The sequence below is a fragment of the Barbus barbus genome, assembly GCF_936440315.1.
Source record: "Barbus barbus genome assembly, chromosome: 9".
Taxonomy (NCBI): domain Eukaryota; kingdom Metazoa; phylum Chordata; class Actinopteri; order Cypriniformes; family Cyprinidae; genus Barbus; species Barbus barbus.
In genome coordinates this window covers 4,364,699-4,380,081 of record NC_136737.1, presented here as the reverse complement: position 1 = coordinate 4,380,081, position 15,383 = coordinate 4,364,699, and the positions used below count along the sequence as shown (strand labels likewise).

Here is a 15,383-nt window from a genome sequence, read left to right as displayed (position 1 = left end):
TAGCACTAAAAGTGGTTCTTTGGCTCGTAATCATAGGGGAACCACTTGGTGCATCAGTGGTTCTTTGGCATGACTGAGGTACTATATAGCACCGCTCCCATATACAGAACCTGTTAAGCTCCTGTATGATTCTTCAGCGGTTCTTCAGTGGTTCTTTGGGGTGATTAAGGTGCTATATAGCACCACTGCCATACAAAGAACCTGTTAAGCCCCTTTAAAGGTTCTTTACGAGCCAAAGAACCACTGTTGGTGCTGTTTAGCACCATTTTTGTTGAAGAAATATAGTGCAATATGGCACCTCTTATGGTTCTACATAGCACCATTTGACAAATTTGCTGTATAGCACCTTTAAAGATATGATGCTATATAGCACCAAAAGTGGTTGCCCTATGATTACGTGCCAATAACCACTTTTAGTGCTATATAGGACCATTTTATTAAAGAGTGTAGTACAAATATTATGGTATAGTATGCTATTCTGAACCAGTATTTAATCGTACAGGCAATAATCATCACATTTTAAAAAAAAAAATTATTGCTTAAAAATTGTGGGTCACAGTATACATACTATACATATACTACATACTGCAAGAACAGTATGTAGTTTTAGTCACACTATACATAACAGTATGCTAAAACGGTATTTAATAAACCAGTATTAAAACTCAGAATTGTCTTGTATTTTAGGATATCATCTCATGTTCTGAGGTGGGTTTTGTTTATTTTCTGTAGGCCTCCTCGAGTCATAACTGCACATCCAGACCATCCATCTGCAGATGTAGGGAAACATCAGGCTGCAGAAGCGCACACCTCAGCGGTCTCCTCAAGCCGAGGAGATCCATCACCAAACATATGCGCTTGTCATGGGGACGTATGAATGGATGAACAAATAGGAAGGCCTGTTTATCAGGCTTCCTCCCCGTTTCCAAAGCCCAGGCAATAAATCTGACCGTGTCAAAACGGCGCGCCCACGTTCATGGACAAGCGTTGCACGTTGGCGAGCATCTGCCCACAGAAACCCGAAGAGAACAATTCTCTGAAACACATTACATAACAGCATTTTCTCACTCACTGTGTTGGTAAATGGCCAGATACAGCCAGCAGTTCTGCAAAAGCTCCTAAACTGAATTAGCAGTTTTACAATGTATGATTAGGCTACACAAGCCAGCTGCTAACATAAAGATACCTTAGCAAAGACATTAATTTTAGTTTTTAAGACTTAAGACAGAAAACTAAAGTAAATTTAGTTAACCTGCTAAATTACAAGATACTTGATTTAAAGTGGTTTTAACAGTCAAGCTACTCTTTAAAAACAGTACAAACACTAACTGCAATAATGCTACAAATAAAATCTACTTAGCTAGTTTCCGTTAGTTGCTATGTGAAGTTCACTAGTTTTTCTATTAGCTTGTAGTCTGATCAACTGCTTTTTTTACAAAAGAGTAGCTTAAATAGCTACAATTTAAAACTTAAATTTAGTAGCAATATCTTTGTTGCAGTTAGCTAGTTTTTAGCTAACTGCTTTTTACAAATAGGTAGCTTGACTACCTTTTAAACTACTTTAAATTGAGTAGCTATTCAATGTGGTTAACTAGATTTTGTAGCTATTCATTGCAGTTAGCTAGTTTTTGCTAGTAGCATGTAGTGTAACTAATTGTACCACTTTAAATTGACTAGCTATGTACTTTCAATGCAGTTAGCTAGTATTTGTTTGTAGCTATTTCATTGCAGATAGTAGCGTAACAAACTGATTTTTAAAAGAGTTGAGTGGCTATGCACTTTTAGTTTTTGCTAATAGATTGTAGCATAGCGAAGTGCTTTTTAAGAGTTTCTTAACCTTGAAGACTTTGAATTGAGTAGCTGTCCTTTCAAATAAAGTTGCTCCTTTAAAAAGCAGTTAGCTACACTACTAGCAAAAAAACTAGCTAAAGCTTTAAACTACTTTAAATTGAGTAGCTACTTCATGGCAGTAGCTTGTATATTTAACTGCTTTTTTTTTGAAGGATAGCTTAACCATCTAATATTTAAACGTCTTTAAATCGAGTAGCTTGTATTTTCCTGTTTATATTCAATCAGAGCAGTATAGCCTCATGTGCTAAGGTCAAATAATTTACACAAAATACTACTAAGAAAACTTTAAGAACTCTAAAAGAATGATAAACAATGGCATTTGGTTAATATTTAACAACATAAAATGCTATGTGTTGATATATATAAATGGATTCATCCAGCTAAAGCTGCTATAGGTTAGCTAACTTGTTTAGAATCGAATTCGAGCTTGCTTACAGTATATCGTCAAAGAAATATGTGAAAACAGTATGGATTAGCATTTCAAATACAATGAGTCAAACCAAATCAACATCTTTCGTGGTGAAGCATGGAATATTTTTAATATACATTATAGGTTTACGATCAAGTTCTACATCAACCAGCAACTCATTTTTATACAGCAGGAAAATCGAATTAAATTCGTCGTAATGTCATTTTGAAGACGACCCACTATTTTAGCCCCACATAACTGAGGCGGAAATTAATAAAAAAAAAAACAACTGATGGCTTAATAACAATCCGTTGAAACACTCCGAAAGTGGAAAGCGTTAAGGCCGATCTTAAAGATTCAATCTGTAATTGATAAAACTACATAACCTGGACCAAATCTTTAATAAATAGACATCTACCATTGTCGCAACAATTCCTGTATCTCGGTTTAAGACGCCTCCCTGATAGCACACGTACATCTCCGAGACATCTATTTGATGTCTGCATTTACATCTGCAAGACGTATTATTTAGGGTGTTTGATCATCTGCAATATGTCTATAGGACGTTTCCTATCAGATGTCTATTAGATGTCTATTAGATGTCTTTAAGATGTTTATGATATAGAATGTATGTAAAACTGACATCTGAAAGACATCTGCCAGACGTTTGTAGACAGATGCTTTCCAGATCAAGAGATCTTTAACAGACATCTTGCAGACGTACGTGTGCTATCTGGCTGGGGATGTTTGATTATATTCAGATTCAATCCAAAAGAAATTAAGTACTTTTATTATAATTATTATTATTCAACATTGTTATTGATAGCTTGGTAGAATGGCACTTGATAACCACTCGACTTTACATATTCCTTCCAGAACAGTTAAACAGACAATACGCACAAACAAAAACGAGTCTGTTAGTCTTTCCGACTGATGGGGATTCGGTCCAATGGCGTGAGTCCAACCGTCGGCCATTTTGGCTCACCGCGAACAACCTTGCGGTTCGTGGTAGAGCTCTGGAAGAAACCTCTAGGAGCGGAGTTATGTAAAACAAGCCAATGTGTGGCTCCGCCCCCAGTTGAGCCACACCCCCGACCCTTCCCCTCGTGTCCCAGTCGAGGAAGCCGTTGTTTACAGGATCTGCTCTGTGCTGGAAGCGGAGATGTCTAAGAGTCTCCAGGCGGCGGAAGGGTTCAACTCGTCCTGATCTCGACACAACGCCCAAACGTACATCATCCTGAGAACCTTTTCCTGTGGAATGCACAAATGCAACGAATGCGTGAATTTTATGAAAACGTACATTTTTCATTACAAAAACAAAACATTTGTATTCTATTTTAGTAAAATTACGATTTTTCTTGCATTAAGATTAAAAACGTTTAAATATATATATTTTTTATTTTAAATATAAATAAAAAAACATATATACTTTAGATTACTCTCAGTATAGATTTTTGTTTTCATTAATCACTGTAGTACAGTTACTTATTTAATTGTTAATATTAATTATTTGATTAAAATGATTACAAATGATTAGAATTTTTTCTCAAATTTGTCAGAATATATAAATTATATAATAAATTACATATAATTTTCAACAATACAATTCATATTAAAGGTATAATTCATATAGTCATTGTGTTTAATTAGAATTATGGGGGAAGTTGCTTAATCATATCTATCCATAATAAAAATAACTAATTAATTAATGTAAATTATTATAAGTTTTTTTTGTGCAGTGAATTATTTGATATTAATATTATATATAGCAATAATAATAATAATACCATCTTGAAATTATCTAAAATAAATATTTTTAAATAAAATAAACATTTTAATATTTTACTATGTATTCAAGTAGTTTTTTTAAAATAATTTTTATATTTTAATTAAAAAAAACTAACAATTAATATTACATTCACATTTAATACATAGACATGTTTAACTGAATATTTAATGTGTATATATATATATATATATATATATATATATATATATATATATATATATATATATATATGTGCTGTTGTATAAATTTGTTGTTTTATTTTATTTCATGAAAACTATATCTTGTATTTTTTTTTATTTTGATTTTAGGTTTAAATGGACATGAGATTCACCCAAAAGCTAATGATGACCAGATATTTTGCAAGAGAACCTTTATGTAGAAACTAAAAATGAACTTTTAAATGTTCAGATTTAAATCAAACACGACAGCTACTTCAGCTGTGTGAAATAAAACAGCGTTTCTAATATCCACGACTGTCTGAACTCAGCGACTCGAGGGCGCTGGATGGTGAAAATTAACTACAAACTCCTAACGCAGAAACATCCCTGGTGTGTCATTACATTTGGCCTCTGAGCCGATTTCTGCAAACCGCCCAGCCACGGCGGCTCCAGAGGGGAATCACGCCACTGATTCACAAGCGCTAGCGGTTAACGTCATCGCTAATGCTAGCGCTCACTCACCGGGTCGCCCTCCACCACTTCACCCTTCATGTTACGGATGACCATCACCAGCTGAGCCTGGAAGGTGATGATGAGAACGGGACCTTGCTCCATCATCTTCCCCATCGCCAACTACAGCAGAAAAAAAACAACCGAAACGAGTTACTCCAAACATCTGGAGAAGATGATGATGATGATGACATAATGAAATTCTGACGCTCCGATATCCCATTATTCTGCAATATACGTCCATCAGGACGCCCTGATCGAGTTACTGGGCCATTAGGATGCAGCTGATGGATGTTATGTGTCTTTCCAATGGTTCTTACATCAATGTTATCGATGTCCAGGATCTTGGAGTGGAACTGGAGACCCATGGCTTTGGCCTGCTGGATGGGGTGAGCCAGCTGACTGTACGTCTGCAAGCAAAACCAGAGAAAAACCAGCATCAGTGCATCGAATTTACAGCAGAATCTGTTATGTGATGGTTTGTGGGACACTCACGGCCTCGTAGCACCAGTCCTTCAGGACGTCCAGCTCTCCCTGGATCATGGCCTGCAAACAGAGCGAATGTTCAGCTTTTGCTTGCCTTTAAGAGAAAAGCATGCTGGGAGTTTGGTCTCACCTCGAGGATGTTGGGAATGATGTCCTGCTCGCACTGCTTCAGGAACGAGTCCTTGTCGAAGCTCGGATCCACCTTCAGGATCTCGGTCAGAACCTCAGACATCTCGGTTTTGGAGAACAAGCCGCCTGAGAAGAGCAGAAAATATTTACGATGATATTTACAATCATCTATCTATCTATCTATCTATCTATCTATCTATCTATCTATCTATCTATCTATCTATCCAACTGTCTGTCTGTCTAGCTATCCATCTATCCGTCTGTCTATCTATCCATCCATCTCTATCTCTCCATTCATATCTATCCTTCCATCTATCCGTCTGTCTATCTATCCATCTCTATCTCTCCATTCATATCTATCCATTCATCTATCCTTCTATCTATCTATCCATCCATCTCTATCCTTCCATCTATCCGTCTGTCTATCTATCCATCCATCTCTATCTCTCCATTCATATCTATCCTTCCATCTATCCGTCTGTCTATCTATCCATCCATCTCTATCTCTCCATTCATATCTATCCTTCCATCTATTCTATCCGTCTGTCTATCTATCCATCCATCTCTATCTCTCCATTCATATCTATCCTTCCATCTATCCGTCTGTCTATCTATCCATCTCTATCTCTCCATTCATATCTATCCATTCATCTATCCGTCTGTCTGTCTGTCTATCTATCCATCCATCTCTATCTCTCCATTCATATCTATCCTTCCATCTATCCGTCTGTCTATCTATCCATCCATCTCTATCTCTCCATTCATATCTATCCTTCCATCTATCCGTCTGTCTATCTATCCATCCATCTCTATCTCTCCATTCATATCTATCCTTCCATCTATCCGTCTGTCTATCTATCCATCCATCTCTATCTCTCCATTCATATCTATCCTTCCATCTATCCGTCTGTCTATCTATCCATCTCTATCTCTCCATTCATATCTATCCATTCATCTATCCGTCTGTCTGTCTGTCTGTCTATCTATCCATCCATCTCTATCTCTCCATTCATATCTATCCATCCATCCATCCATCTCTATCTCTCTCTCTCAATCTGTTATTTGTCTATCTGTTTATCATCTATCTATCCAACTGTCTGTCTGTCTATCTATCTATCTGTAAAGCTAAGCAGAAATGCAGTGGTGTTTTTACCGATTATGTCAGTCATTTTGTCAGTGACGGCGCGGGACGCTCTGATGAAGGCGTTGTCACTCTCGTCGTACTTCATCTTCATCTCAAAGAACCCTGGGAGGAGGACAGCACATGAAATGACTCAGGATAATAACACGGCACATATTGTGAGTCGTTCTCTCAGTACAACAATCTAATGCTAAAACAAACGTATCACATCACGCTTCGGGCAACACACAGCCCTTCCTGTGGAAAAGGGTTCGTTCGATCAGTCTCTGAGCCGATGGGCTGCGGCTGCTCGTTACTGAGCCTCATTATCACTGCGCTTAACGAGCCTCTATTTGATGCAGTGAACTCTTCAACACAACTAACATCCAGAGCTGCTTCTGAACAGAGCAGCTGTCAACATACAGCAGATCCCTACGGCACAGCGCCATCTATTGATCACACGAGCATTTCAGTCAAACTCACTGTTAAAAACAACATTGTTGTCCTTGAAGTCCTTCCACTGCTGATACCATTTAGAGTCCTTGTGCAGCACGACACCCATCGCTTCCCTTTAAAAGAGAAAGAAAACACTACATTAAAACATTATTAAAGATGAAATGCTTTAAAATAATTTAGATGCTCTATAGTTCATATTGATGTGTCATTTTTCCTATGTAATCCCAAATTTATTTCAAATATGTTTGTTATTATAAAACATTTATGAAATTTGGGGAAAAAAATATACAGAAAATAATAACAATTAATTTGTCAATTAACATCTCATTACCTGTAAAAATTTAACACCTATTACTAATTAATATGATCTATACATTTAATATTATTAAACAACTAAATATTAATAATTATAACAATCAAATATTATCTATAATATTTTATTTGAACATTTTAATTATATATAGCCCCCCACACAAAAAATGGAATGTATTCTGCTATTTAACGTGCACCAATACACAATATACATTAAGTCTATTATTAATATGAATTTAATAATTAATTAATACACATAAATATATCCTTATTTATTTACAATAATTTTATTAAAAGTCTAATATTAATTAAAATAAATACAGATAAATATATCATTATATATTATTTACAATGATTTTATTCAATATAGCTAAATATTAATTCTAACTATTATCTACAATAAATATGTCTATAATATTTTAAGTAGTTTAATAAATATTGATACTGAACCATACATTATGCAGCCCAACAAACCAAAAAATACACAATTCTTTAAAAATATATATTAAATAATATTTTTCAAAAATCGATATAAATGTTCATATATAAAATTCATTTTAAAAACTAAATGGAAAAATAGTTATTTTTCCTTTTATTTTGCAACAATATACATTCTTCATTAAAAAACAAGCAAACAACAACAAAAAAAAAAAAACAGCTCATCATAACATCAGTCCTTGAGAAGTGACCTACTCGTTTGCCTCGAAGACTTTGGCTTCTGCGCCTCCTGCCTTCGATGAGAAATCGCTCCTCTTCCTCAGCCTGGTGGGCGGCCGGTACGGGCCGATTTGTCCGAGGTCACCGATCTCTTTCTTGACACTCTCGACGCCCTGAAGACAACAAGAGTTGAAGCTATTGAGCCATTCAGTTCATTCATATGCCACTTTCACAACATACACGCAAGAAAAAGCCAGATAATTCACAGCTTATAACATAAACAGCATTTCTATGATGTGAAAACTCATTATCATGATAGGGACCTGTGATATCGCCCGAAAGGCTCCGGTCTTTCCAAATTTTCCTCCACCTTTAGACACCGTCTCTGCCGAATGTTTGGCTGTTTTGGCCGCTTCCTCCATACCTTCTTTGATTTTCTTTCCAATGTCTGAGCGGCCGACCTCTTCCAAACCCTGGGTAGAAACACACAGAATCAGCTCCTGAAATATTTTTATAAATGTATTACAAATATAATGCTTTGCAGACTGTTAAAATAACACAACATGCATTGAATGACAACAACACTGAGCAGTTATGCAAATCACTTCAAATGAATAGGGTAAAAAATTAACCCAAAAATATCACCATACTTCCCAGTTTATTGATTAGATTAAGAATTGCAATATTTTTTGGTATTACAACTTTTCTAAAATATTTTGTTTAGACATACACGAGGCATTATCTAATTAAATATGACACTAATTTGCAAACATTTCCAGAGCAGAAATCTGTAAAGCCAGGTTCAAAATTCACTTTGTTGACATATTAGAGTTAAAGGTTTTTACAGAAGGGATTTTGGATAAATCTTTTATCACTCCAAATCAGAAAAATACTGTCAATAGACATAAATAAGATGTTTTAAGAATAAAATGTTGTAAAAAAAAAAAAAAAACAACAGTTGAATGATATGTGTGTGTATTATATATCAAATTCAAATTTTATTTGTCACATACATATACATACATAGTACGACATGTAGTGAAATGTATTATACGACTGTCCAACAAAATTAAGAAAAAACCTCAAGTTTACAAAAATACAAATAGCAAATAGAAAAAGTACAGTAAACATATATATAGAAATAAACTAGCAATAAAATAAAATAACAAATAGATATGAGAATAAAAATAGATATGAAGAATAAAATAGAATATGATTCTATATAGATTCTGTAAAAGTAAAGTGTATGTCAGTGACAAAGTGTCTGTGTGCTGTGCAGTGCAGTAAAGTGTATAAGTGAGTAAAAGGAATACTAAAGACAAATGGTATGTAAGTCCCACTCATTTATCCTTACGTGACCTTCTACAAATTAGTGCAGATGTAATGAAGATGTGCAAAGTGGAAGTGTGGGGTGATGTGATTATAGTGGAGAGAGGCTAAGACTCCGAATGGCCTGCGGGAAATACATATATATTTTATATATATATAAAATAAAAACAGCAAAAATGTTCAGAATACAACTGGGAATAAAACTGTAAAACTTGGTGCATGTAAGTGCTGCTGGAGTTGAGAAAAAACTCATTTTGAAGAAATCGCCTTTCAAGATAATGTAATTGAAATCTACAGAGGCAAATAGTGCAGCAATAATCCATGCAAATGACATATGAACAAACCCCACAGTAAAAACCTTCAGAATATAGATAGGAATAACACTGTAAAAAATTGTGCTAGTAAGTGCCACTGAAATAGAGGAAAAACTCATTTTGAGGAAATTGCCTTTTAGGAATTGCATTGCAATTGAAATCAACAGATGCACAAAATAAACAATTTGTATGTTTTCCTTCCACCAGTCTGAAAGAAAATGTGTTATGGAAGCAAAACATTTCATATCTCAAAAGTGACTGATGGTTATATTAATATATCAAATTTGCAGTAAAATTAAATCCATTAAAAATCAGTTTTGTTAGTTGAAATTTAAAAGTTACTGGAGAAATGTTTTGTTTTTTTTCAGCTAGTTGCCAAGGCAACTTTATGTACTAAAATAAATATGAATAAAAACATATATGTATATAATACTGAAATTATACACACAAAATTTGTAATCATTTAGCTAAAATTAAAATGAAAACATAAATTCTAAACATAAAAACTACATTTTAAAATATTAATAAAATCTATAATAGTATCTCCGTGAAATGAGACTGAATTGACCAATACCTTAAATAATAAATGTGTTTTCCACATAAAATCAGAACAAAATCCAACAGATTATTTTGCAACGTAATCCTTCGTAGAACATGGCTATACTGCAGCGCAAACACTGCAGAAACATAACGTTCAGCACTCATGCAAATCGCTGCACGCTTAATGAATACATAAATATAAATGTGCTCTGAAATGAGAAAAATTGCACATCAAGATGTCCTGGGACGGCCAAAAATCAGCGTTAATTACACTCACCTCCTTCACCGTCTCTGATATCGTCCCAAGTGTTTTCTTCAACACTTCAGAAGTTTTAACTGTTTCAGACTCTATGGTTTTCTGGAAGACACCCACAAAAACACACTTTCACAATAGAGAAATAACATGTTTGGCTATTTTAGAGTCACGTTAGACATAACATCGTACATATTTCCTCCTGGCTTGCTTGAGGGCTTCTGATTCCTCTAGTTTTTTGGCCTCCTCGCGAAACTTCTTGATGTTCTCCTTCATCTCCTTGTTCTTGCTCAGTTCCTGCTTGAGATTGTCCACAAACTCTCCAAGGAAGCCTTTCCGACCGCCACCAGAGGACATAAACCTTGCCTGTGGATGATATACATGTAAAAAAAAATGCTGTAAAATCACAATTTTCCCCAAAAAACTAATAATGTGCGACACTCACCTGCGCCGTAGCAGCTGCCGGGCTACATATCCTGTAAACATGAGCTCTGTCGTATAATGACGCATACTGACGAGCGACTAAAAGTGCAGAACCTCTCCTGACACACAGCTGAGGAGAAAAACATGCATAATAATACAGTATTTCCATAATTATGAATGGAAAAACAGCATTTAATGACAGGTTTGCCACAGATAAACATGCTCATGTACTGATGTCACTGTCAAACAAGATTTTATACATAAATTACTCATATATCATAAAACTCAGATGCTTCTCCAAGAGATACCATAGTATTTCCATGGTACATTTCCAAAAAGCATGGTAAAACCATGGTACTTTTTAGTTAGGAGGTCTAAACACAATAATCAATTCCTGTCTAGCATTTTTTTTGTCATTTGTACCTACGTAATGTGATTTAAGAGCTTCGTTTGTTATGTTATTTTAATTTTTAATGTTACATCAAGGCCAGAATCATGTTTCATAAGCATGACTGATCAATCTAGGCACATTTCTGCATTAAAAACGCGCGGTTCTAGTGAACTAAGCGCGCGCTCGTGCTGCTTTAATCGCGGACATTGTGTTTATCATACCGATATGAATCGCGTTGTTAATGAGCGCTTAATAAAGGGTTTAAATGAGAAACTCACCTGGTAACACTGACACAAGGAGGCCGCCATCTTGGAACCGCTGCAGTGACCTGTTTGGCTGGTGACCTTGTGACGCATTTCCGGGGGAGGAGCGGCGTCTTCGGGCAGCCAATGAACAGACTCCTGTTCTCTGACGTCTCATTAAGTATGATTTTAACATATTATAGCCTATAGAATGTGTGTATATATATATATATATATATATATAATATATAAATAATTGTATTAATTATAATTAATTGCTAAATAAACACACGCACACACACACACATATATATATATATATATAATAATTATGTTATAATTAATTGTATATTTAAAGATAGGAAGAAAAAGAAAGAAAGACATCCATTAAGCTTATTTTTATTAAAAAAATAAGAAATATAGAATAATTTATCATTTTGTCAAATTGTAAGCATATTCCTTGCTGTCCCATGGCAATGATTTTATTATTTTATCCAACCTTTTTCCTTACAGTAACACAATAGACATTTTGCTTTCAGTTGACGTTTTTCATTTCTGAATCAACTTAATATTTAAAGCAAACCATAATTATAATGAACATATGAATTATGCTGAACATGGAAATTAAGCTTAGACTCATAAAGTACCAAAAGAAAAAGAAAGTTAATAGAGAACTATAAACCACCATAAAACATACAGACAGCCCTAATGTTGAATTAATACAATGATATGAAACACTATCCCCCGGTTTCATAGATAAGGCTTAAGCCTAGTGCCAGACTAAAATGCATGTCTGGGCTATTTCAACTGAAAGAAACTTGCACTGAGTGATCTTAAAATATGTCAGATTCATTGTTTTGCACACCAGTAATGTTTTTATCTAAGGCATATTTATAAAAGCTACTTAAATGTCCTAATTGAACTACGGCCAAATCCTGGCTTAACCTAAGCCCTGTCTGTGAAACCGGGCCTATGTCTTGTTTTTTCTTTTCTTTTTAAATTGGTAGCTGTAGATGATCATCAGGCCTTCTCCCAACCCCGCCCCCAAAATCACATCAGCCAACCAGATGACAACTAACCTGAGCGTCTAAAAAGATTGACAGGCAGAGAGGGTTCTGATTGGCTAAAATAAGGGTTCTTTCCCAGAATCACATTTGAACACCTATTTTAGGGAAAAAAAATATAAAACACCAGGTTTACAAATCAAACTCATCTGCCGAGTTTTTAGCATGGTCAATATTCATCGTTGAGTGATCTCCGATCATAACGTTTTGTGCGTTCTCAATGTGGATGCATGACGGTGGTTGCTGCTGCCATGCGGCGTGTTGCGGATGCATCGCTCCATGTGACGGAGGTGGATGCATTGGTACAGATGGCGGATAAAACATGTTATTTTGCTGCATTTCGTTTTCTAGTTTCAGTCGCTCTAATTTTTCCATCTCTTGTCGCAGCTCCACCTTTACGGCGTTCTCCTCTTGTTGTCTCTTCTGTTCCTCGACTAGTTTCTTACGATGCTGTTTGATGCTCCAAATCTTCTTTTGATTTGCTACTTTTTCCGGTGCGATGGCCTTTCGTGCGTTGCGTTCAAACATTTTGTTGCTTTCATCGAGAGGCACCTTCGTCCGAAGCACTAACGGAAAATTTTTGCGCAACAAACAGTTCTTGTGAGGCAGCAGCGGAATTACGGAGTTAATTTTGTGGTGGTTTTCCAGCGAATTCACAATCGCAGAATCGGCGCTAGTCGCGCCGAGGTGGGAGTTGAAGTTCTGGGTGAGCAGCAGCAGCGTGTACGCCGAATTCTCGATGGCGTCCTCCATACATCGCAACGTCGACCTTCCTGGTTGCTCAAAGTCGTCGGAAAACGTTGCACCAACTCCAGAAATTATACGTTCAAGTTTGTCCTTGAGTCTTTGCGCCTCGTCTGCGTCTTCAGCTTCGTGTAGGATCACAAAGTTGTAAAAAGTTTCTTCTAAGTCGCTTTGACTCGGTTCTGGAGAGCTAAAACTGACAGGTTGAGTTGTCGGTGTGTGATAATTAGCGTTTAGCGGTTGAGCTCGAAGTTTCTCACCATCGTTTGGGATGGACGAAAAATTGAGATTCGTGTTTTTGGATGTCACATGGGAGCTTCCATTGCGGTTTATACACTGCTTCGACTTTGTCGCGTCATTGACTTTCGCTGTCGGTAGCTGGTTCTTTGCGCAAATATGTCGTAGTTGGTCTTGATTGGTTGTAGTTTCGCCATCTGTTGGTGTTCGTAGACTCATCGGCTTTGATTCTTCCATATTGGATTCTGTAGAAGTTGGCGAGCTAATTTGGATACTGTAATCCAAGCTTGATTGCTGAGATGATGGAGGGCCACCGTTTCGACCTAGCGACGTCAAATTGTAGGTTTCGTTAGGAAGTTCGGCATTGGATTCATTGATAACGTCAGGCCCGCAGACTCGCTTTACTTCCTCCTCGACGTCTAAAGATAGCAAACCAGCCATTCTGCTCGACGCAAGAGCTTCACGGTATGCTTGATCTCGTAGTGACTTGTCACACAATCTCTCCTGCACCAAAACGGCAAAAATTCTTGCGATATCCAATGACGTATTGGCGTCTGTTGACTTAAACCCGCCAATGTGGCTACTGTTCACACGTTCTCCGTGCATTTTGACCATTTCGAATAAGTATTTTTCAATGCTGCTGTCGCTGTTAGCCGTTAGCTTAGCGTGCACCTCTCCAATCCTCTTCAGGAGAATCAAGCACATGACATTTACCATTTCCTCGGCCCGTGTGTGGACCATTTTGAACGTCAGGCTGACCCATCGATCCTGACCAGCCTGGGAAATGATCTCAAATGCCTTGGCGAGATTCGTGAATCCTTGATCCACGAGCTCTGCTCCACCATCTGCCATTGTTTACGCAAATACGGGCGATCATATGTGAATATGTGCTCTCATATGACATGTTCAAGACATTCCATTCAATCTGAAGTCACTTAGATGAGTATGAGCTCCTAAATGCTGAAAGACAAAATGAAGTCTATTTCAGTATTAATTGTGATAATTCAGTTCACAATTACCTTTAAACGAACGTTCTATTAACCTTCCAAGAAGAACTTTCGTTGAACTATCAGAGAACATTCTCAGAACGTTTGCCAAAGTTCTAAGAACGTAAGCTGGGTTCATAAGGGATATTAAAAATGGCGTGTGACTTGAAAATAATCCCAAATAAGTGTTTAACGACTTTCTTCAAATAGCATAGTCTAAATGACAGTCTGACGACGTGACGTTCACCCAAATAATGAATAGATGACTACTACGTCACTCAATGTATTTGATACATTTGATAAAGAAACACAAAAGACCGTGTGTCTTACCTTCATCCAGAAGCAGGAACTGGGAAACAGAAATAGACTTTTACAGAATAAACGGCGAACATGTAGAAATGGACTGATTATTAAACATAAAGAGGCATATAGTACCGTTTGTTTTATATCTATAACATTAAGTGACACGTGAAGACTGAATGTTTGTCTTTTCGCTTTCTCTTGTAATGCGGAAGAAACACTTCTGTAGGACTTTGTAGTTTCAGATGACCAGAAGATGGCAGTAAAATTGACTGGGAAAGTTACAGTAATGGCCTTGAATAAAACTACCTGTTGATCTAGTGAACTTTACGTTATTTAGCATCAATTCTAAAATAAATAGGTCTTGTTGTTTACTTGACCATTGTTTAATTTTTTAAACATTTGACAACTGTAGCTTCCCTGCTAATAAGAAACCATCACATAAATACCATTATAAACCAGTTTTGTCCAGTAAAACCATTACAAAATTCATTTTGTGTGTGTGTTTTGGGCATTTTCCCAATATAATTTAACATCTCACCAATAGAATCCATCATATACCAGTAGACACCATTATCCATTAAAACCAATACAATTGTCATCATAACCATTAAATCCATGTTTTGTGCAGGACTTTGTTTTTTTTTCAGCAGTAAGGTTACTGGAATTACTTTGGGCTATAT

General features: G+C 36.2%; 2 protein-coding genes across 3 annotated transcripts; both read right to left on the bottom strand.

Annotated features, from left to right (window-relative positions):
* Positions 1-2,356: 2,356 nt before the first annotated feature.
* On the bottom strand, positions 2,357-11,451 carry LOC306875546 (mitochondrial import inner membrane translocase subunit TIM44-like). Its single transcript, XM_079426196.1, has 13 exons — positions 11,406-11,451; positions 10,759-10,866; positions 10,506-10,679; positions 10,338-10,418; positions 8,201-8,350; positions 7,914-8,050; positions 6,936-7,021; positions 6,486-6,578; positions 5,334-5,458; positions 5,213-5,263; positions 5,038-5,127; positions 4,730-4,840; positions 2,357-3,511 (listed from the first exon to the last, which is right to left on the bottom strand). Exons 1-13 carry the CDS (start codon positions 11,433-11,435, stop codon positions 3,392-3,394), a joined length of 1,356 nt encoding a protein of 451 aa, XP_079282322.1. The 5' UTR covers positions 11,436-11,451; the 3' UTR covers positions 2,357-3,391.
* Positions 11,452-11,467: 16 nt separating this feature from the next.
* Positions 11,468-14,952, bottom strand: LOC306875545 (TIR domain-containing adapter molecule 1-like). 2 transcript variants are annotated; one of them, XR_013784753.1, is made up of 3 exons: positions 14,731-14,927; positions 12,449-14,374; positions 11,468-11,573 (listed from the first exon to the last, which is right to left on the bottom strand). XR_013784753.1 is itself a non-coding variant. In XM_079426195.1 (2 exons), exon 2 carries the CDS (start codon positions 14,264-14,266, stop codon positions 12,566-12,568), a length of 1,701 nt encoding a protein of 566 aa, XP_079282321.1. In that variant the 5' UTR covers positions 14,267-14,374; positions 14,731-14,952; the 3' UTR covers positions 11,754-12,565. The 2 variants fall into 2 exon arrangements, 1 of the variants encoding a protein (XP_079282321.1); XM_079426195.1 differs by lacking the exon at positions 11,468-11,573 and having other exon boundaries at positions 11,754-14,374; positions 14,731-14,952.
* Positions 14,953-15,383: the final 431 nt, after the last annotated feature.